Below are 23,120 nucleotides of genomic sequence, written 5' to 3'. Positions count from 1 at the left end.
AAAAGACGATATCTCGAGGTAAGATAATATCTTTTACAGTGCGCATGACTCGGGACAGTACTATATCCCAACCCATGCTTACAGTAAAAGATAGGGCGAAAACCCGTAAGCAGGTACTACTGGATTCGCACTCCCTCCTAACTAGGTCCTATGCCAAACCCAATCCCATTCCCAACCCTCGAAGATCCCGGGAAATAACCACGAGGTGGGAGTAGATGTAACAATTGTGTTTAATGAGGTTACTCAGATTACATGCTCAATGTTCCGCTTTCTGGGTGACTTGCGTAGTGGCGGAGAGGCCGCGCTGGACAGATGAGGGGGGAAGGCAGGTTCGAAACCGTGAAGCTGATTGAGCTCGTCATAACGTGAGGATGTGTCTGGGGTAGCCAGGGACATCCGTGCCGCAACTGAGTCGGTTTGGAGCGACTTGTGAAGCTGCAGGTAATATTTAGCCATGCGGTGAGATTTCCATCCCACATGCTCTACGATGTCGTCCAAGGCACACCCCGTAAGAGCCATGGTAATGCCCCCCCCGCAGCGAAAACTATAGAGGGTCTTGTTGGAGAGACCCGCTGCTTCTAGGTAGCTCTTTAAACGGGCTTCAGCAGCATCCGTAGAGAAAGGGTCGATGAGAACGGCGTTGCCACGCGTGGCACGGAACAGAGGGCCGCTATGAACAGAGACCTTAATCGCCGTACATATAGAAATGTAGTCGTCCAACGCCTTAACAGGGCAAATGGCAGGGTTTGGATGCCTCGCCACGGCAAAAACCCTGGAATCGCCGGACCGGAGAGTTTTCCCGAAAACATGATTAAACAGTATCCCCTTGTCGTTGGGGAATCGTAAAATTTCGGCTGCCTTGATGTTGGCGAGATCTGAAGGGCGGTCACCAGAAAAGAAATGTAGCTTGAAATAGGCTAAGTCTCTTGCAAGAATGTAGAGGTGGATAGGGTCAGTACTGGCTGTATGCAGTTTTCCGTTGATCACTTTGCAAAGGGCTACTAAGTCACCAATAAAAAGTGGTTCGGCTTGTTTCGGGGTGGCCCGCGCACGTAATTGTTCTTCCGTCACCGCTTTGAGGTAGCGTTTCACCGCGGGGTGTGCTGCGGGGTTAGGCGTGATGGTATCTGAAATGGTGGTGCCGGTGGTCTCCAGATGATCACGTAGGATGGCCCGCAACTGACCTATGTAGGAGTCAACCGTTTTAAAAGCAAGACGACGAGGGCAGCTGCAGGAAGACGTGGTTTTTGAGGCCCTCCCTTGAAAGGGGCAACTCTCCCGGTGAACTTTAGTCTTTGAATCCTTGTCCTTCCAAATCAAAAAATATATAATGTCTCTTGGAGATATGCTGTCGAGGGATTTTGGCGGAGATGACCTCCTAAGGAAAGAGGTAAATTCAATCTCCAGGGCACTGCGCTTCCGTCTATACTTAGAGGATGCAAGGTTGTGTTCTAAGGTCTCCCAGCGTGCCGCAAGGGGACACTGGTCAATAACAGACATCTGGTTGTCCTTGTTGGGAGGGGTAACTGGCTGTCGTGGTGTGCCACATTGTTGACAGAAGAGGTAATGTAGGTCGTTTGGCGTAAAGCAGCGAGAACATTCCGTTTGGATAACAGGTTTCCAGAGCATGTATGTCTGGAGTTCAGGCTGAAGGAAAGAAAGGCCAAATTGGTTATTGGATATCTCCTCTTATAAGAAAAAGCCACAAATCCCATGGCAACGGGAGTTGGCGTGGTTGATGAAACCCGTGTTGCTTAGATGGCCAGAGCAGAACCTCGTGGTTCCCCTTTTTGCCTAATAAGTGCCGCTCGTTCGCGCACCGATAGAGTACGGGCCACCAATATGGTCTGGGAATGATATCTGAGACGAGAATGGTTGCCTTCGCCTTTGAGGATAACAGGTGTTGAATTGCAGAGCCAATAAGATATATAGGAGGGAATAAGTAACCGTTTTCCTCCCTTCCCTGCTCATCAAGGCGTGGGTTGTGTGCAAAGAAATTTACCCCGGTGGACAAAGGGGTGGGGTGAGGGGTGTAGTGGCGAAGACACTGACTGTTAGAGTCCAGGGCCATGAGGTCAATAGAGTGGGGGCCAGCGAGAGCTTCCACGCGTTCCCAGAAATTTGGAGCCAGCATGACGTCAGCGTCTGACCACTCCCTCGAGGGTTGATCTGCGGGGTTTAAGGCACTCGGTACCCACTCTAGGTGAAGAGCTATGTTAAGGCGGAGGGTGGTCTCAAAGATTTGCTTTAGAACGGAGTTTACGCCTTGGTTTCTACAGCCCTCTCGGAGCCATGCATGATAGAGTACTTTATTGTCAACCAACACGTCCACCCGTGCGTTCTCTAAGTTCGAGGAAAAGGCTTGAAGGGCACTGAGCAAGGCGAAGGCTTCTTTAACAGCAATATCTTTGTGTCCTAGATCTTCACTGAAATAGTCGCCAGTAGTCTCTACCCCTCCAGGAAGAGATAAAGTTGCACCCCAGCGAGACTGTGAGGCGTCGGACGCTAGGAGTTTTACAACTTTGTGTTCTTCGGCGCGCCAAGGGACACATCCCGTCCATGAGTCCAGAAAACGCCAGTGAAGAATTTCTGCGCGTAAATCTCCCTCGAGTTTTATTGGCACCCCTAGCCTTTGACAACGTGAAATCGCGCGGGCGACCACCCGAGTATACAGCTGTGCTGCGGGAACCATGAGGGTAAGAGATATGCATTTTCCCTGAAAACGTTGCAACATGTTTAGAGCGACCCGCTCAAGGGACAAGATTTCTTCCCGCAGGGCGATGAACTTCTCCTTTTTATCCTCTGGAATAGAGAACGTTTGACGTATAGTGTCAACTAGGTGCCCCAGGAATATTAACCGCTGCGTAGGGATATGAACACATTTGGAGATGTGTAAGAAGTATCCTAGCTGGGTTAAAAGGGTTGCAGCCACGAAGAAGGCACAGTTCGCTGCCTCGAAACTTGAAGCTCGCCTACACTTTGACCCCCATAACTCGCCAAGGTGACGATCGTCGATGTACTGAGAGCATGGGATGCCATAATTTCTCAACGCATGCGTTGCCACCTGACCCAATGTTTGGTAAATATAGGGACTTTCTTTCCATCCCTGGGGAAGCGTTCGCCACACGAGCCACCAGCCTCCCCACTCGGCACCCATGTAGGGCAAGCTATCCGGGGATAGGAGAAAATGGTCGAAGCCCGATTTGTCGTCTAGTTTGGTGTGATAGGAGTCACGAGACAAATAGCGTGGTAAATTAACCACTTGGTCCAGGGAGAAAGGGCAATGACGCATAAAACAATTAAGATACTGTTGATCATGAACTAAACGAGGCTTGGAAGGCTCAATACTGAGAGGCATGACAACAGCTGGCGGAGGGCTCTCTCCTACTCTGCCCCACACTTTTATAGCCCCCATGGCTATCTTTTGTTCAATCTCTCTCGAGATTATATCGCGATAAAATTTGCACTTTTTATTGTTCGAATAGTACTTGTTGGGGGGGAAACAGTGATTGAATTGTTCTTGACGGTAATTCCCTTTGAAGGGGATAATGAACTGTTTAACTGAGATACCATTTTTTAACCATCCAAGGATCAAGTCCCTCTGGGGATGATCCTGGGTTAACCGATCCCAAATGGCAAGGTGACGATGGGGTTCCCCTGCCATAAACACTTCAGGGTCCCGTACCCAGACATCTGCAGCGGAGGCATTTATGGCGCCGCTTACTACCGCATCAATCGATGGCTCGGCGGATGAGTAGCTCGGTCCTCCCTTCCCAAAGGGCCATTTCGTAAAACGTAGTTCGCGCTGCTGAAAACGTCGTTCAGCCTCTAAGGGACGAAAATCGCAATCCAGTTCCCATTTGGGGATGGCCGGGTTCTAAAGAAAAAGGACAAAGAACGCGTGACAAAAAGCTCCTAGGAAAGGGAGGACCGACTCATCCCGCCACTTGAATACAAGCAGCTGAAGGTTTGATTACCAGACAGTAGATCTAACCCCGGATGAATCGGTCAACTGAACTTGAACAGACGAAAGATAATGTAAGACAGCGTGTGTCATGGAAACTAGGACAACGTAGAGAGAAGTACACAGGTAATTAACTGAATACATAACCAAGCTTTTTTATTCAATCTGTGCGCGGCTTTTTGGGGGGTGGTTGCTCGCGCCGTTTACGGCAATCACGGGCGAAGTGGCCAGCTTCGCCACAAGCAAAACATTTGTCGCTAGATGCACCCCTGCGGCGGTCAGTCAGGTCGCGTCTGAAACCTTGGGAGCTTCGATAGCGTTCCCCACGAAACTGCGCTGGTTGCCTGGAGGTGGATCGCTGTTCGTATCGACGGACAAGTTTGTCGGCTTCTCGCTCAGCTTCCGATGCCAAACAGGCAAAGATGGTGGCACGTAGGTCGACCTGGCGCCCAGCTTGTTTAGCAAAGGCGAGTCTGTCCCATAGAGCTGACAGTTGGGCTGTGTCGTCCGCCTTTGACAAGCGTGCCTCGTCTAAAGTGGCCCTTAGTTTGTTTAGGGCAACTGTCTCGTTGAAATCGATGGCGTGACAATAGACTTTAAGTTCGTCACGCATACGGCTGAACCTCCTTGTGTGGTCGGTCCCTTTCAGAGAACTAATCTCCCCTTTCAGCTCTTTTACCAGGCCGACAAGTTCCTGAGTGCAAAGGGAATGACAGGAAATAAGAAAACAGATAACAAATCAAACAGATGTGTAAGACATCACTTTATCGCACGGAACACGCTAACAGGAAATTCCTTCCTATCGGAGGTGCTCTTAAATCTAGCGATATCACGCTTCACGAATTGATGTGCTCGATTTTTCCAGGTAAGCAAGGGAATACCCGCAAAATAGCTTGCGAGAAACAAACGGTTTCAATAAATCCGCCTCGGCAATGTCCCTGTCAGTGGGGTAGGTGCAAACCAGACTTCGCTATCTCGGTCGCACAATAGTGTAACCTTTATAGCACGATGCATGGCGGCTCTCTGTGTGGTAGCTACATTTTGAGCACTGTATTAAACTGTGCAGCGATCCACGCCAGTTTGCATTGGTCGCACGATAGGGGACACAATCATGACACGTTACCACACGCGGTGGTCTATCTTAGTCACACGACACTAACTGTATCACATGCACGTTTTATAACACGCCAGTTTTCTGTGTTGGTCGCACAATACGTCACACGCCAGTTTTCTGTGTTGGTGGCACAATACATCACACGCCAGTTTTCTGTGATGGTCGCACAATCCGAGTCACGGAATAGCTTAGATATCAAAAACATGTGGACCCCACGCCAGTGTTCTGTGTTGGTCACACAATAGCGATACTATTACGACACGTTACCACACGCGGTGGTCTATCTTAGTCACACGATATTGACTGTATCACTGCACGTATAACACGCCAGTTTTCTGTGTTGGTCGCACAATACATCACATGCCAATTTTCTGTGATGGTCGCACAATCCGAGTCACGGAATAGCTCAGCTATCAAAAAACATGTTGACCCCACGCCAGTTTTCTGTGTTGGTCGCACAATAGCAATACTATCTTGACCCGTTATCGCACGCGATGGTCTATCTAGTCACACGATACTGAACTGCCTCTTTCTCCGTTATCACATGACAGTTCGGCGTTGTTTGCACGATTGTATAGCAGCTATCATCACACGCTAGCGTGCCGTCCAACCCGCGTAAAAAAATAAGGCGGGTGATAAACAACAAAACCCAAATTGACAGCTCTCAGAAAATGATAACATGAATTTGTGTACAACCCTACTAAACTGCAGAGGCCAAAAGACTGGGAATATCATATTAGATGATGCCGGTCGACATAGAAAAAATAAGACACGAACTTGTCAATAGATGCTTAGTAAACCATATGGACTGGGGTATAGATATCCAGGCATGATAAGCACGTACTGATAAGAAACTAAGCTAGGGCAGCAAGGCATGGCTGCACGCAACTAAAAAACCGAACGCGGCACAATGAGATAATGGGTGTAACCAAGGGAAAACTGTGCAATGGGACATAGTAGGGCGAGAAACGAAACCACACAGTAGCTGACTGAATTAACACCCAAATTGTATCCCACAGAGAAAGGGTGGCACAGTAAAGAGACCTGCCCTAGTGATTCGGGGCGGAAAAACATATAAATGGACCGAAAGGCCATTATAATTGCAAAACCACTAACTACTGTGCGTGCTGTAAAAGAAGGCAGGCTAACCTGATAAGAGGCTTTTGAAGGGCTCACCGACGGAGCTGAAGGGCCCGCGGCTCCTTGATCAGTTTGTTGGGCCGACACTGTTGCAGTTGTCGACGCTGCAGGCGTTGTGGTGGTGGTGGCTGACCCAGGAGGGGGTGTAGGGTTTGCGGCCAAAATGGTGGCGACGCTCGCTCCTGGTGCTTGAGGAGTCTGACTCATGCTAATGGCGGTAATTTGCAGAGCGCGAAGGAACACGTCCGGCGAGCACGGTGTGTTGAGTAAAAGACGATATCTCGAGGTAAGATAATATCTTTTACAGTGCGCATGACTCGGGACAGTAATACTCCTAATCACCCCAGGATGGGTATCCTGTGATGGGGTGGCATTCCAGCCAAGAGAGACTAGTAATATTCTTAGACACATGCAGGGTTTCCTGGTGATGAAATAGCTTTCCCTCCAGAGGGGAGACATACCGCTGTGGGGGGAGTAGTAATACTTCAACATGCTTCACGCTAAAGAAACCGAAGTTCAGTTCCGATTACATGGGCTGCCTAGAACGCAAGTGTCACTTAACTTTTCTATTCATTTTTTCCCCGTTTGTAGGTTTTGGGCGTCGCTGCGTAATTTTGTGACGTCACTACTAAACAGCATGCGTTCCATCCTCAGCCTGATTTTCCTTCTTCTCCTTTTCATCTTTATCTTTGCTCTCCTTGGAATGCAGCTCTTTGGAGGAAAGTGAGTACGGGGACAATAGGCCATCTTCGATTTCGGCTGTGAACCTCATCATGAAAGCGAGGCTAAGTGCAGATCCCTTCATATGTTTGCAATTTTCATAAAAAAAGCTTTGCACTTATCCTCGCTTTTACAATGAGGTTCAAAGCAAGTCTTAAATGGCCTATTCAACATTACTAAAATTAAAACTGTGACTGTTTCCAATGACTAAAAATGATGTAACAAGGATAAAAGCAACATAGTGCGCAGACAATTTTCAATAAAGCAATTAGTTGCCGCATCCCGTTGCATCAGTGTCCAAAAATTTGCAAAACGTTTCTGCAACAAAACGTGGCGTAAAACGTTTTCCCAGCGCTGTGGTGCATTAAAGATTATCGCGAAATATTATTTTTATTGTTCACATTTGGCCCAAACCAACAGGAAGTCAAGGCTGTTGTAAATATCGTTCTATACATTCAGGACCAAACAAGCTTGGTTAGTAAGACCGCTCCTGGAACCAATCAGATTGCACGATTCGTTTTATCTACACGTTTCAGCGGACAAGGAAAATAAAAACTGTTCTCCATGACATGCTTGTTATTTACTTACTATCAATTGAATCTTAAAACCTCGAACAGTCAGGACAACACCTTTCTTCGTCTAAATGAAAGTATGAAACATGGTTTTATAAAATTAAGTATTGAGGGTGGAGAAGCTGATTCTGGTTCTAGTTAAGCAAAAAATATATTTACTAGGCTTTGAGTTATATTTTAAAACGTGAGAGAACCTCTTAGGCTATTAATAATCCCATCTCAAACCTTTGTGTTATTGGAGTGATAAAATGTATCTAATTCAAAATGAGGGGAATTTACTTATAATTGCATTAACCATAACTTATACCGATGGCTTATTTATCAATTTATGATTGACAGGTTCAGTGAACGCCATGACGCTCCTCAAACAAACTTTGATAATTTTCTCAAAGCAATGTTAGCAGTTTTTCAGGTGAGGAAAGTTTAATTTCTCTCGCTGCTGTCTTCCTCTCTGTTCCCAGTCATATTTAAGTTAAATAGGCTGTTTATAGCGGATGTGCACATAGCCGCACAGTATGTTTGCAAACACTTTTCTCGGGCAGGAGGCTGAATTAGCCGGCTTTATATAAAGGAGGATTGGGGGCTTCGATGTAATCCACTAAGTGATCAAAAAGCAGAACCTAGCCCCAGGACTTCCAGATTCCAAGTACACCGTCTCCAACAACTTGACTTCGCTGACTGGGCTTTTATGCCATGCATAACTAAGTTAAACATGCCGATTTCATGCAAATTTGATAGCTGCCCCTCTCCAAAAATTAGCCAGGCGAAGGCGTAGTTGAGGAAGGGAGGGACAAAGGAGGGAAACGGTAGGAAAATGAAAGGCGCTGATCAAAATTGCCATGATGGGTAAGACGATCTTGCAAATAAGGCTCGAACGTTTCTAAAGTTAAAGGCTAAGATAGTTGAATGTCAGGGGTACCGGTTTTGGCGGTGTAAGGCTAGACTTAAAAATATTGTGACAGTTACCTTGAGCTTAAACACATTACTGTACCATCAAATAAATTTATGACTGTTATAATTTTTTATTGCTTACCTGTTGTTCTTTTGTTTTTCAGATTATGACGGGAGAGGATTGGAATGCCGTAATGTATGATGGGATCGTTGCGTCTGGAGGACCACACACGATAACAGGAATATTGTCCTCCCTGTATTTCGTTTCTCTTGTGATTTTAGGAAACTGTATCCTTGAGACAATTAGTGATAAACTTAATGTTTAATAATAATGTTTTGACCATATATCATTCTGGCAACAGATTTTGGCAACCAGTTTTCTATGGTCTACACTCTGATAAACCATAGCAGGACGTCATAAAATGTTCAAACCTCAAGTTTCACTGCCAATGACATTAAAAAATAAGGCAGGAATTAGCTTGAATTGGCTCTAATTGCTGTCGAGAAAGCGCGCGCTTTACATCTGACGTCATTTTTATGGTCTGTACTCTTACAGACAATATCTACGAGCCAATCAGCGCGCGGCAATTTTAACAGAGATTGTAAAACATTCCTTAACGATCGCTCACTCAGACACGCTGCTGAACGTATTTTTAGCCATCGCAGTTGACAACTTAGCAAACGCTCAAGCAGTGACACAAGACGAAAAGGAAGAACAGAGAATAATAGAAGCAATGAGGAGGAAAAGAATGGAAAAAAGAACGTCTCCTGGCTGGGCCAAAGTTCGCCAGATTCCTGTTATCATGGCAATAAAAAATATTAATCATAATAAAAATGACCATGAAAATCCATTTCGCAACATGAAGCCGGTTTACCCTTCCGTGGACCACGTGTCTCCGAGGTACGTTTCGTGTCGTGTATATGACGGGTCCAAACATGTATGGAAATGCAGGGGTGTATATGTAGTGATAAAAACTCGTCGCACGTTCGGTCACTCTAGCTTTCTGTAGGAAGGTTGGAGTGATCATTTTGTCATTTTGTTTCGTTAGACAAGAAAGTTGTTGAATGAAATAAATGTGATGGTATATTTCTAGCCTGGTGAATGAATGAAAATGATGTATTCTTCTAGAAAGTGACACAGGCATACTCAGAAAAAAGAAATCCGAGTGCTCCTATCAGGAGTTGAACCTAAGACCTTCCGATTACTAGTTCGGATGCTCTACCACTGAGCTACAGGAGACTAGTAGGAGCTAAGGCCATTAAACTAGGTTCATAGCAGTATGCAGGATGTTTGTCCCATGAACCTAGTTCAATGGCCTTAGTTCCAACGAGTCACCTGTAGCTCAGTGGTAGAGCATCCTAACTAGTAATCGGAAGGTCTTAGGTTCGACTCCTGATAGGAGCACTCGGATTTCTTTTTTCTGAGTATGCCTGTGTCACTTTCTAGAATAATACATCATTCTCAAGACAGTAGTTATCCACATTCCATCTCTCCATCCATTTCCACGTGTATAAGCGGGTACCGGTAACGATGATATACTGCGCATGCTAAGGGTAAGGAGTAGAAATATTCTTAGTTGCCTCAGTTGCGACTTCTGATTTTCAAAAGAGTAACCTACGTTATCCCTCTCCGACTTTGTTTCAGGGGAGCAAGATGGAGCAAGAAGTCGGCATTAAGGGTAAGTTGTTTACTTTATATTCACGTTTGACTAGTATTCTATTTATTTATTAATCTTTTTATCCCTTTACCTACTTAAATATTTGTCTATTTAATTATTTAATTACTTAAATATTTTTGTGTCTCTGTGTTTGGTTGCTTACAGGTGAAAATTTCTCAAGATGAAAATTCTCGCCAGTCAACAACAAATGGAAAAATTTCCAACGGGAAATCACAAGCAAGTGGAAATCCCGATAGGGAAGAGGAAGGCGAGGATACGGGTAAGCAAAACCCTCACCATGGAGGGGTGAGTTCAAAACACGTCAAATAAAGTAAAGGAACGTTTCTTCCCGTGTCTGTCCCAATCGATGATAAAATGCTTTACAAATCATCCAGAGGCTATATAAAATCCACAGACTCCTTTATCTTCTCTTGCTCAGTTTTGAATCAGTGCCAACAGTCGCACTGCTCTCCAGATGTTAACTGAGCTGTTCCCATATTATTATGATGACCAATCAACAGTTATGCTGTAATAGTTGTTTTAACCAAAACTGAACATGCGTTAGCGATAATATTGAAGCCGAGGATGTTATGTACTAATGTCTGCAGAGTCTTCATATCATCGCTTCAATTTTTTTCCCTTTTTAGCGATCAGGTAATCGTTGACGATCGAACGTATGGAAAATAACATTGACAGGCAATGTTAGATTAAACTAGAATTCCCCGTTCGGCCTGGAAATATCGGTCAGTAGCAACATCCCCCTCCTCGCCCAAAGAACGCTGTCTCTTAAAGAATAAAGGTTGTCGCATCTCAAGGCTAGGGCTTGCGGCATAACACGACTTTAACCAAACATTCCGAATTTTATGTTTCTGTGACCTTTGCAGAGACCACAGTTCCTCGTAGAACTCTGCTCAGTTTGCGTGATGCGGGACGGATCATACGCAGGCGAAACATACATAGGAATGTGCCAATCATAAGAAAGAGTTCCATGTTCATATTCGGATCTGACAATCCGTAAGTACATCCTACAAAGCGCCATACAGACATATTTTTAAGTTACTAGTGTATAGAAAGTTCTGAGTGCTCGCTGTCGGTTGCATATCCTGTTCCGTTTCTTTATGGTAGGCGACTTTAGGGAGGCGGGGTGGCCTAGTGGTTAGGGCGCCGGTCTTGTAATCCAGATGTCCCGGGTTCAAGTCCCGCTCAAACCACTTGTATTTGTTTCACGGTGGCCCCGTTTTCAAATCCAAGGCCAGGCTTTGTAAATAGCCAACTGGTTTGCCTCCCACCAGCTGGGGTTTTTAGCCAATGTGATGTTCAGTTTGTATATTTGTTTCACAAATTTATAGTTTCCCCATTTAACACTGCAGGGCTAAACACTTCGACACTTAAATTAAAGTTGTTATTATTAGTGAGAGCGATGACGAAGGAGCCCTGTATATAAGGGACTATTTCACCGTGGGTCTACTTTAGTAAGATTAGTTCTTTCATCATTTTTTTCTCTGTTTTCTTTTATGCAGTATACGCCAAGCTTGTCACTGGGTTGTAAATCTTCGGTATTTTGATGACTTCATCTTGGCTGTCATTTTAATCAGTAGTGTATTGTTAGCAGTAGAGGATCCAGTCGATCCAGACGCTCCGAGAAACAAGGTATGCCAAGGTGACCTTACTCAAAAAGACTTCATTCAAGAAACAAAGCGTTTCAAATTTGATCGTTTTTTATCAGGTCCATCTGCACTTTTTGTCATTTCCAAGACTATTTGAACCCTGTCTTGATCACCTTGGAGGACATCCTCGGAGACCCAGAGGCAGTTATTCGGGTGGAAGAGATTTTCGTGGGCGAAAGTTTATTGTAAGAACGGAAGGGCCCCTGGGCAATTACTCTTACCCAACCAGTTCCAGAAGCATTTGAATTCCCCGCTTTTGATTGGCCAGAAAAAAAATTTTCTGGAAATTCTTTCTACCCGACTTACTACCCCTGGGTCTCCGAGGATGCTTGGTGGAGGGAGGAATCTGCCCGCAAGAATGCTTCTGACATTTTTAACCAAAGAACAATTTGGTGTAACATTTAGGCGTGTACCTCAAAATTTGAAGTTTGCTTTAAGATAACTTTATTGCAGCAACTTTACGATTTCTGTATCATCTTGGTATTCTCGTATTGGCTTTTATCACTTTGTGGTCAATACTAGTGGCCTTAGGTAGTTCTTGATCATGAAAGATCAAGAAAACCAAGAACTTAGTAGTATTCAAGATGGCCGCCTTTTGGAAATCATGACGTAATCAGTCCCAAATCATGTGAAGTCATAAACTAATGTTGTTGACCTCAAAGAAAAAATATTTTGGACGTACTATTTACTCTCTAAGTTTCATTGTCATAGCTTCCATATTTAATAAAGTTATTTTACGTCATTCTTATTCTATTCCTTTTTTTTATATTTTTGCAGGTTATCCGTTATTTTGACTATGGAATCACAGGCATCTTTGCCTTAGAGGTTTTAGTGAAGGTTAGTGGTATACACCTTTACCCTTGTAATAAACCTTATATTAAGGCTCTCCAACGTTTACTGACCATGCCTTCGACTTCAGATCGACCTCCTCAGCTAGTAGTACATGTTCAAATAATTCTAATGGAAGCCACGGCTAATTTGCACAATGGAATATTACTGCCGTAGGAACAAACGTAAACTCAGAACTAGCTACAGAACAAAACGACAAAACAAAACTATGTTGTAGGTTCAAAATTGAACAATTACTGCCTCAATTTACTTAAGTACTTTTAATTTTTGAAGCATTGTTTCATTTTTAGTTTTCTTTAACTTCACTTGGCTGCCTATACAGATTCCTCCTTAAAAGTACTTGAAGTACATCATACAAGGCGCCACATATCGGCTGAGTCTATCTTCCTCAAACTATACGAATAAAAATAGGTCGTGTTTAGGTTTCGAAGTTTTACGTATAGAACAGCACTCAAAAGTTCTTCTTTTTTCCTTTCTTTCTTTTCCCGAAAAGATGATTGATCTAGGTGTTATCCTTCACAAGGGATCATATTTAAGAAGCGGATGGAATATCATCGACGCCTTTGTCGTGAGCTGCAATATCGCTGCATTGCTTTTAGAGTAAGTGTTACGCGATCTACATATTAAACGACTTCGATTTTATTTCCTGCAGCCCTCTTATCGGCACAATACACAATTTCACCACAGTTTACAGCACAGCAAAACAAATGATAGAGGTATTTTTTCGAGTATGCCTGTGTCGCTGACTGGACTCAAAATAATACCTCTATTCTTTATTCACGAGGCTTAAAACATAGCATCACATTTCTTTCACAACAAGGCAACTTCATCAGAGTTAATCTACATACTTAAAAAATTAATTCGCGTTGTGCAAATTACCTTTTGATTATTCCAACTTGTTTGGTTGATGTAACATGGTGAACTGAACCCAAAGTGATGGCGTTCAGATTCAGACAGAAAAAAATTAAATAAATAATAATAATAATAATAATAATAATAGTAATAATCAATTCACCGTGTGGTGTGTTCACGTTCTCAATAAAACATGAAACATTGTCATTTCTAGTTTCTGTTTAGCAGACGTCTTATTAGAATTGAACATGATGTATAATTATCCCACTTGCAGAACCATTGCTTTGCTCATTAAAATTTTGTTTTGTGTGTGTACGCTCTCGTTGTTGTCTCTGTAATACTAATTCATCTGATTCATCATTGCAGTGTGGACATCAACGCCGCCATTTTCTTTAATTTATGAAGCACATTCAATTTTGATGCGTTTTTGTTGTGTTATTCTCAGCATAGGCGACAGCAACCACTCCTTAGGGAAGGATGCCATCAAATCTTTTCGTGTTTTAAGGGTACTCAGACCTTTGAAGGCCATCAATAAGTCGAAGAAACTCAAGGTTAGTGTCGAGTAGCATTTTGATGTCTTGGTGAGCCTGTAGTACGTTTGAATTGATTGATTGATTGATTGATTGATTGATTGATTGATTGATTGATTGATTGATTGATTGATTGATTGATTGATTGATTGATTGATTGATTGATTGATTGATTGATTGATCTTTTTCTCGTCATTTTCCTTCTTTTTGCTTTAAACCTTTGCTTATCAGAGTGGTTTCTTTGTTTACCTATTTTTTTAGTCTGACAGCCCTCTCTCTCTCTCTTTCTGCCTGCATACCCAGTTTCTCTTTCTCTTTGTCCAACATGCATAACTATTTATTTGGGTGGTGGTTACCAGGATAATGCTAAATAATTTTTTTAAATTTAAATTTCAGGCTGTGTTCGAGTGCATGTTATACTCACTAAAGAATGTCCGCAACATTCTGCTCATCACGTTGTTGTTCTACTTTATCTTCGCCGTAGTTGGGGTACAACTTTTTAAGGTAAGATTTTCACTGACACTCAATTTATGTCTCTTTTTGAACCCTTTAATCCCTAATATAAAACAACAAATTCTCCTATCTTGTGCCATACTTTTCTTATAAAAGTATCATGACAAATATCAAGAAAATTTACCTTGGGTGATCATATCCTTAATTCTCATGACCTCAGGGGTTGAATAACCATTGCCTTTGTATTGCAAGGAGAATGAATTTGATGCTGATCACTGTTAGAGATTAACGGTTTTTAAAAAGTGCATCTCGATTAAACAGAGTAATGGGCGATCCACTCTGGGAAAATCATACACGGATTAACTCAGTTGTGTTAAGAGTTTTCCAATCATTTCTGCTGCAACATCCGGACTCGATCGAAAGAGCGCTTTCCTGTGTCACTGAATAATTTATCAATTTTGTTGTTACTTGTAGGGGAAATTTTGGTTCTGCACTGATCAATCAAAGATGACAATTGAAACCTGCCAGTAAGTAGTTTAGAATCTATTAAGTCAACACCCGTGTAACAACTTATCATGTACGTAACATTTCTCGGAAAAGAGGTGCGCAAATCGACAAAGGGGCGGAAGAAATCGACAACACACACCTAACACCATGCAGTCCTCTTGTCCACGCAATGCTCTTGTTTGTTGTATGTTTTTAGGGTTTATCTTTCGCTATTTTTATTGTTAGTCTTTCGAATGATCTATTGCATACATCATTAGTACTAATGCAAGCCAGAGACCATGCCCCTTTCGTTACTTGATTTAAGATGAAGGGACCATCAGCCCACCAATTTCTATTTCGTTTACCCTACTACAGAACTGTGAAACATCAAATACAATAAACATTAACTTGAGATGCTATTTAAGACATAACAGAGCTCCGCAGCAAACATCTTTCTCTTTACTAGCATATAAGAGATACTTGACGTCAACTCAACTCTTTATGCCTTATACAGAAAAAATAACATCTTTCATACATCGCAAGAGATAATAACCAATAAACGAATTATTCTCGTTTTTTCCAACACAGGGGAGAGTATTTCAAGTACAATGTTGGCATCAACAGTAAAATAAGTTTGGATAACTTTAAGGTAAACATTAATGATTCAAGAAAATTAGAAATGTTACAATAAAAATAGATAAGGAAGTGGCGGATTTATTATTAAGGAGAATTCCTTTCATGAATCTATGAACTATCTATTGTTAAAAACTAATTTCATTGAAGTATCTTTTAATTGCTCTATTCCCCGTTAGAGAATAAATCACCAAACTTCTATAAATTAATCATATTCGTTTATGAAACAACAATACACGAGCTCATTTCTCTTTCAATTCCTTGATATTGTTTTGTATGTTGTTACTGATTTCCTTTTGTCTTTCTTCTTCTTAGTTATTAGATTCGTCAATTTCTATTTTTTTTTTTATGTCCGTAGGTTATGCCTCGAAAGTGGGACAAACACAAGTTTAACTTTGATAATGTGCCTAACGCTTTTTTGGCTTTATTTTCTTCCTCTACTGGAGAAGGGTGGCCACAGTAAGTCAAACAGTTATTCCGCTCAAATTTACTGTAAATTAATCCGTAAGTTCTATTTTGTGTCTCTTCACTGCGCGTTACGTTGTTGCATTAGGTTGGGGGACTTGAAGGGCGACATGCACCGTTTGCAACGTCTTACATGGTTGGTCCAGAGAACAAAAGAACGAACAACAGAACAATGTCTCCAACCATTAAAAAAAATGCAGCTGCAGGTTATCGTCCAGTAAAAATAGGGCTTTTGAAACGTGCAAGTCTACTGGAGTTGAAAGCTGGTGAAACAAATGAAAAAGGCACAATTTCCGATTATTTTGTTTACAAAATGCCATAATCAGATGTGACGTATCCAAGTCTTCAGATCTGAATTAGGGTCAATTAACTTTAACGTGGAACTGGATAGACGAACGGCGGAGTGACTTAACATTAAAAAGAAAAATCCAGATTGAATGGAATAGAGGGCTCATTATCAAAAATGTTGCTATTTGATACTGTCATGATGTTGATCGAATTCAAAACACTCCCTGTTACCCAATAGGGATCCAGAACGGATTTTTGCAACGTACAAGCTTTCGGTACCCTCACGGAGTGATGTGTTTTGTTTTGTCGCGTGACTCAGGTGAGGTTGTGGGAGCCATATGACAAACGTGTCACGGTAGATCGCTGGAAGTATGATTTCGTTTTCTCGATTTAGGTGGGAACTTCCTGAGATCTACCTTTACATTTTGTCACGTGCCTCTTACCGCTTAAAGTCACGTGACAAAACAACCCCTATTAATTGATAAAGATTCCGTGACAAGAATCGAAAGCTTGTTCGTTGCAAAATAATTAATTTTGGATCATGATTGGTAAATGTTTTCAATTTGAGCAAAGGGCTTGTTTCATTGAGTTGACGCTCATAGCAGGCATGTTTGTTTTTCTCCCTCTCTTTTTTCCATTTTAGAGGTATGCATCACACGGTTGACGCGACTCAAGAGGACATGGGACCTATTAGGGACAACCAGATACAGATGTCTCTTTACTACGTCTGTTTCGTTGTAGTGTTTTCTTTCTTCTTCCTGAATATGTTTGTGGCTCTCATCATTGTCACGTTTCAAGAACAAGGAGAAAAAGAGATGGACGGATGTGAACTCGATAGAAACCAGGTAATCAGGAGTTTAAGGACGGTGCCTACTATTGTTACTGCGCATACGTTCTGCGCATCTCGAGATACTCGGGTTTCCTATGGGTGGTGCCTACTAATACAGGGATATTTTTGCGCGGTTTAAATCTATGCGGAGAAAGCAGAACTTACCAAATGCTCTTGGTATCTCAAAAGAAAATTGGGGGTAACCATACATTTTTCAGAGATAATTAAAGTTCAATTTAGGAAAAAATCCCATACATTGATATATATTTTAGCGCTTTTTTAGAGATATTGTTGCATAGTCATAAACCGCACAAAATACTTCGGTAGTAGTAGGCACCGTCCTTAATGTATTTTATTTAAGTCGAATTCCGACAGCATAATTTTAAAGTTACCACCTTCGAATATGGGAAATTCATGTTTGGGAGGGAAACTTTTCATGAATAACAAAATAGTGATGGTGATAGTCATGGCTGGGCAATGACGATGGCGGTGGGAGTTTAAGCACAGACGTTCGTGAGGTTCGCGTGGTTTTGCTCCTTACCCAGACAGGAAAAGCTCTTGTTGATGACTGCAATGTGGCTTGACGTTACCACCGAGATGGCACGAAAACGCACCGGTTGCCGTCCGTGGCTCAAAAACGTCTGTGCTTAAGTTCTCTAATGATCATGGTGGCCACGGACGGCAACCGGAAGTCGAATGTTTCGTTTTATGACGTGGTTTTGCTTCTTACCACGGACAGGAAAAGCTCTTGTTGATGACTGTGGCTTGACGGTGCCAACGCGATGGCGTAAAAACGATCAAAAAAGGGAAAAATGCAATCTCCGGTTGCCGTCCGTGGCCCAAAAACGTCTGTGCTTAAGTTCCCTGACGGGTACGATGGTGGTAATAATAATGGCAATGACCGTAACAATGACAGTGGCAATGATAACAGTAATAGTGGTGGCAATGATGGTAGGAAATAGTAATGCAATGGAAAAGGGCAAATTTACAGTAGTAATAGCAATGCTAGTTGCAATAATAACGCCAATGACAATGGCAGCGTTGGTGGTAATGGTAAGCAATTCGCCATGGCAACGTGCAATGGAAATGACAGTGATGACGACGATGATGATGATGATGATGATGATGTTGATGATGATGATGGTGACGGTTCCTTGCTATGAGTAAACTCTTCTTGATCCAGAAAAATAATTTTGCTGCAGGATTTCAATACCATAGGGCAGAATGCTGTGACATTCATTAACTATTCATGATCATCGAAGCGGAAATACGCGCTCTGAAAAGCCCCGAATATGAGAAGAAAGAGCGAAAATTGGCCTGGTAGCGTTGATAAAACTCGCTTTCATGCTTTCTAAAACGATTAACCTAAAAACCTACGCGCGGCATTTTGAAGAGGAATGTTGTAACTATATTTTAAGACTAAAATAAAGAAGATTGATTAAGTGGAAGGGCTGTCCTTTTGCACTTGAAAATAAGGGAAAATTGGCCTTCTTTTGTATGGAGGCCGTTTTCAAAAGCAAATTTCTAAAAAAGTATACTGATTTTAGAAAACCTACGCACGGTTTATGGAAAATTGATCTTCTCTTGACAAGAATCTGTTAAAAGTTTACAAATTGGTCATCGGGAACCACTGTCCTTTTAAGTTTGAAAACTGCTGGTTGGATTCTCGTTTGAAAATGGCGCGTCTTGAGCGAGTGAGCTATTGTTTTAAGCCTTCGACTGAATAACAATGGTTGCCAAGACTAAATAATTACTTATTCATAAAACCATTCAGTCGGAAAATCATTTACAATTGCCGCGCATTTTAAAACCGAGTTTACCAGCTTGTTCATTCAAACAGCCGATCAGATCGCGCAATAAATACACACATGGAAAACGTCAGTGATCGGGAGCTCTTTTCAGACATTTTCATAACTCGATCGATTGCAAACACGTATCCACTACTTTTAAAAGAAAAGCGAACGAACATTACAGTAAATATGGTCTTCAATGCTTCGCCATCTTGTTTAGCAAAAATGCGCATGATCATAGTCTAATTTGGTGCTGGCTGGCTCAAGTTGTTTTGGCGGGAACACTGGTTGGTGAATGAGACAGAAGTGACTACTTTATTTTATGAGTGGTTGAAGTTAGATTGAACAAAATATTAAAATTGGGTGTATAAAACACAGTTTAAGAGATTAACTCCAACGTTGAGCTTGATAATAGACCGTTCGGTACCGGAAAGATTGGTGTTTGCTTGGGTTCGATTACTAAACAATTCGATTGGATTCGCCGAGATCAAATCGACTATCAGGATAACGATCGCTACGTTAGCTGACAAATTATAATGTTCCCAGCGATTGTGCGTTCGTGCATATGGCAACTGTCGTTAAATTACCCGCTGTTTTGGTAACACGAAAGTCACAAAGATCCGAAAACAGAATCGAAAGAGTTCTTTATACTTCTTGGTCGCTTCCGCGCGCGCAAACTGCATACAGCAAAATAACGAATTTATTTACAGCACCATAAAATACGCTTTGTTCCTAGTGTTGGGGTCTTAAGTTCACTTTCGACGTAACGAAAGGGAAAACTTATAATTATACATCGGTGTGCGAATCAGTCGCGGAACAAATTAGAAAACAAAAGTGGGCTGAGTTTATTCAAAGCGGTTTGTGGTAATCGAAACAAAGGGTAACAATAGTGCACTGGTTGCATTGTTTTGTTCGCTGCCTCCATCAGACAAATGAGCATTACCGCGCGTTCATAACAACCAATGAATAAGCTCCTTTTGGGCCTCTATGAATAATAACAAGCGTCATGGCAGACCTATATAACTGGAAGTAAATGTCACAAGAACAATAGCCATTCTACGCGATGCTAGATTCAAGTAAGTTTGCTACTGACAAATATTAAAAGGCTAGCGAGAGTACGATCATTGGGTGTCACAAGGTTTTGGGGGATTCTTAAATAATGAGAAAACCGAAAGGTTTAAGTGATTGCTAAAACCCAAGAGAGGAGCTTTCAATATACGCTTGTACGACTAGATTACTTGCTTTATTTAGAGTGTACGTGCAAATCAATTGTACACAGCCTGATGTCTTCATTACTTGTTCCAGCGAGACTGTATTCAATTCGCGATGACAGCCAAACCAAGACAGCGCTACATGCCTGAGAACAAAAACACATGCTTTTATAAAGTCTGGAGGATCGTGGATTCCAAGCCATTCGAAATCTTCATCATGACCACAATTGTCCTCAACGCGATAGTTCTCATGGTCTCGGTAAGAATTCTTAGTAAGAATGTAATGTAATTCTGAAGTGTGCAAATCACCCCCTTCACCAGCCGCTCTGTACAATGGTTGGTTCCACTAAACTTTGTCGTTGATGAAGTGAATATCCTTCACTTTTCTTGACTTAAAAAAAAAGGTTCATCGGTTTATTTAATCTACAATTGAAAATAACATAATAACCTTCTCATATGAAGCATTCAATGATATCCACAGGCAATTTTTGGAACTGATAAAGACGCATTTTTTAGGTGTCAGTATCTACGAAATAAATTATATTCTAATCCTCTGGACCCTTGGAAACTGCAAATGATTAATCTTTTCCTTCACTTTTTTCCTGCTGCAGTACGATGGTGCTACCCCCGAATATAACAAAATCCTGAGTAATCTAAACACCGCTTTCACCTTCGTATTCCTATCAGAAGCCATTTTAAAGCTGATCGCATTTAGACAGGTAAGCTGACTATTTATTTTTAGAAAACGGATTGAGAAAAGATCATAATTGCTACAGATGAATGCCCGCACTTGACAACGATTCTTTGGTACTACGTCTTAATAATGAATTTTCTATTTCTTCGTCTTTTTTTTTTTCTTTTTTTTTTTTGCAGAATTACTTCCGTGATTTCTGGAATGTGTTTGACTTCATCATTGTGATCACCACGTTGGTCGGTGTTATCCTAGAATTAAATGTAAGAGATTCTCGTGATTTACTTATGTGACGTTAAGTGCCTCGCCGATTATTTCGTAACCTAGATGTTTTACCATGATTTCGGCTGTCCCTATCAGTTTACTAAGGCCTTGGTTTGCGTTTGCTTAACCCTCAAAGCCCTAACAGTGACCAGCATCAAATTTCTCCTTGTAATAACAACGCTTATTCAATCTCTTAGGTCATGAGAATTAAGGATATGATCACCCAATGTGAATTTTCTTGATATTTTAATAACATTTCCACAGTACTTTTATAAGAAAAGTATGGGGACAAGATAGGAGAATTTGTTCTTTGATATTAGGGGTTAAAGGGTTAAGAATGTGTGCAACCTGATTCTTGGTGGACCCATTCAATTCATAGCCACATTATTTACAAAGCAACGCACAATCCACCCTATCGAAAATACCCATAATTCTAAGCGTGCGAAATCCCAAAAAGCGTTCATAAAACGCACAGATAAATAATAAATAATAAAGTAAATAGAAGAACCTAAATTAGCCAGGGAGCTAACAAGATAACCAAATGGTTCATTTAGCTTCCTTGCTTGCACATCATTTTAACTAATAATTAATCAAATTCTATGTATTACCTCTACAAGATTGTAAAGATCAACTATGTACACTGAAAAAAGCACAATAAAGATACTTATTATTATTATTATTATTATTATTATTATTATTATTATTATTATTATTATTATTATTATTATTATTATTATTATTGTATAGGACGAATTTTGCAAAAAAATAAAAAATGGCTGTGAAGAAAAATATTGGCTGTGTTAAGTTCGCAAGGTATTGTGGTAAAATGTACTGCCGCCGTCCGTTGTAAAGCGAATCTGGAAATAACCAAATCAGGCTTCAATAACAATAGTGCTTCATCGACTTGGTTTCGCCACGGTATTGGATATACTTATTAAAAACATCTATAGTTGAACAGTAACTGGGAAGTCTTTGTTTTTGCAAAACCGTCTGTTTCATTTAGTCGAAAATCTATTTCTAAATATATTAAAAAACATAATTTAACTTAATTTATCTGACTAGAGTTTCATCTGTGGTTTCCTCTTTAGAAAAGCGACGCCCTTCAAATAGCTCCAAGTTTCTTCCGACTCTTTCGTGCTGCGCGGCTGGTGAAACTCCTGAGGCAAGGCTACACAATACGTATCTTACTTTGGACTTTCCTCCAGTCTTTCAAGGTAAGTGTTAACAGGGAAGTGTGTAAATAAAAGATAAAAAAACAGAAGCCAGACTTCCTTTCTAACCTACGAGCGAGGACCCTGGAAACGTCACTGGTTTAAGACTTCGTACCCTAAACTCCAATCTATAGGTCACTAATAAATTACGGACTAGACTATACCCATGAATAGCATTTCTAATTAGTTGGGGTCACGTTTGCATAACATTACCATGAAAACTATTATGAAGTTAATAAATTCGTGACTTTCCTTTTGGCTAAAAAAAATCTTAAGGCTATGATCAATTCCCTGACCAGAGCCGGATTCACAAAGTCTTTCCAATGTAAAATGTATTCTATGTATTAGTATACACCACACAAGTGAATAGTACTTTTCGCGCGCGCTACTTGGCTAGCTCGGTGGTGATTAGCCAAGTACTATTCACCTCCGAGCAGCCGAAGAGAAACAAGATGGCTTCCCGTTTCGCCACGCTTACTTAAGAGGAAATTATTTCGATAAACGAGACGGCTGTTAAAAAAAAAATACGTAAATGGCAACAAACTTTGGTTTGACAGCATTAAATGGTAAGTTATTTAATCTTTTCAACCTCGTATTCTAAGGCGAAAAGTGAAAATACAATCCTTTGTTTACGAAAACTGCCAAGCACTTAAATTACAATGAAAACAATGAAACATCTAATATTTTTCAGCATGGTTTCAACAGCAAGACGAATTTCACAGAAAATTGAAGAAATGACACTTAAGGAACTATACAAGTGTCTCCAAAAGTTTTATTTGTCTGCAAGAAAGCGAGACGGAACTTTCTACAATAAGAAATCGCTTACCGCGAGGCGCGCGAGA

General features: G+C 41.4%; 2 protein-coding genes across 6 annotated transcripts in view; one reads left to right on the top strand and one right to left on the bottom strand.

Moving 5' to 3' along the window:
* LOC146485051 (voltage-dependent calcium channel type A subunit alpha-1-like) overlaps window positions 1-23,120 on the top strand; it is a 64,074-nt gene that overhangs the window by 29,346 nt on the left and 11,608 nt on the right. For all 4 annotated transcript variants that reach the window (XM_085104010.1, XM_085104011.1, XM_085104012.1 and 1 more), the window contains 20 exons: window positions 6,810-6,941; window positions 7,850-7,922; window positions 8,566-8,689; window positions 9,035-9,302; window positions 10,047-10,080; window positions 10,225-10,339; window positions 10,944-11,073; window positions 11,580-11,709; window positions 12,504-12,563; window positions 13,069-13,175; window positions 13,873-13,978; window positions 14,354-14,461; window positions 14,885-14,937; window positions 15,485-15,545; window positions 15,888-15,988; window positions 16,926-17,127; window positions 20,207-20,371; window positions 20,724-20,831; window positions 20,986-21,066; window positions 22,156-22,281. In XM_085104010.1, coding sequence (XP_084960136.1) covers window positions 6,810-6,941; window positions 7,850-7,922; window positions 8,566-8,689; window positions 9,035-9,302; window positions 10,047-10,080; window positions 10,225-10,339; window positions 10,944-11,073; window positions 11,580-11,709; window positions 12,504-12,563; window positions 13,069-13,175; window positions 13,873-13,978; window positions 14,354-14,461; window positions 14,885-14,937; window positions 15,485-15,545; window positions 15,888-15,988; window positions 16,926-17,127; window positions 20,207-20,371; window positions 20,724-20,831; window positions 20,986-21,066; window positions 22,156-22,281 — 2,284 coding nt within the window. The remainder of the gene's footprint in view (window positions 1-6,809; window positions 6,942-7,849; window positions 7,923-8,565; window positions 8,690-9,034; window positions 9,303-10,046; window positions 10,081-10,224; window positions 10,340-10,943; window positions 11,074-11,579; window positions 11,710-12,503; window positions 12,564-13,068; window positions 13,176-13,872; window positions 13,979-14,353; window positions 14,462-14,884; window positions 14,938-15,484; window positions 15,546-15,887; window positions 15,989-16,925; window positions 17,128-20,206; window positions 20,372-20,723; window positions 20,832-20,985; window positions 21,067-22,155; window positions 22,282-23,120) is intronic.
* Window positions 1,671-6,539, bottom strand: LOC146485052 (uncharacterized). 2 transcript variants are annotated; one of them, XM_085104014.1, is made up of 2 exons: window positions 6,228-6,539; window positions 1,671-3,877 (listed from the first exon to the last, which is right to left on the bottom strand). In XM_085104014.1, exons 1-2 carry the CDS (start codon window positions 6,423-6,425, stop codon window positions 1,673-1,675), a joined length of 2,403 nt encoding a protein of 800 aa, XP_084960140.1. In that variant the 5' UTR covers window positions 6,426-6,539; the 3' UTR covers window positions 1,671-1,672. The 2 variants fall into 2 exon arrangements, with proteins under 2 accessions (XP_084960140.1, XP_084960141.1); XM_085104015.1 differs by having other exon boundaries at window positions 1,671-4,658; window positions 6,228-6,356.

This window comes from Pavona decussata, unplaced genomic scaffold, assembly GCF_977016875.1.
Source record: "Pavona decussata unplaced genomic scaffold, jaPavDecu1.1 SCAFFOLD_28, whole genome shotgun sequence".
Classification (NCBI taxonomy): Eukaryota; Metazoa; Cnidaria; class Anthozoa; order Scleractinia; family Agariciidae; genus Pavona; species Pavona decussata.
The sequence above is the reverse complement of the archived record's forward strand: the minus strand, read 5'-3'. Positions and strand labels throughout refer to the sequence as shown.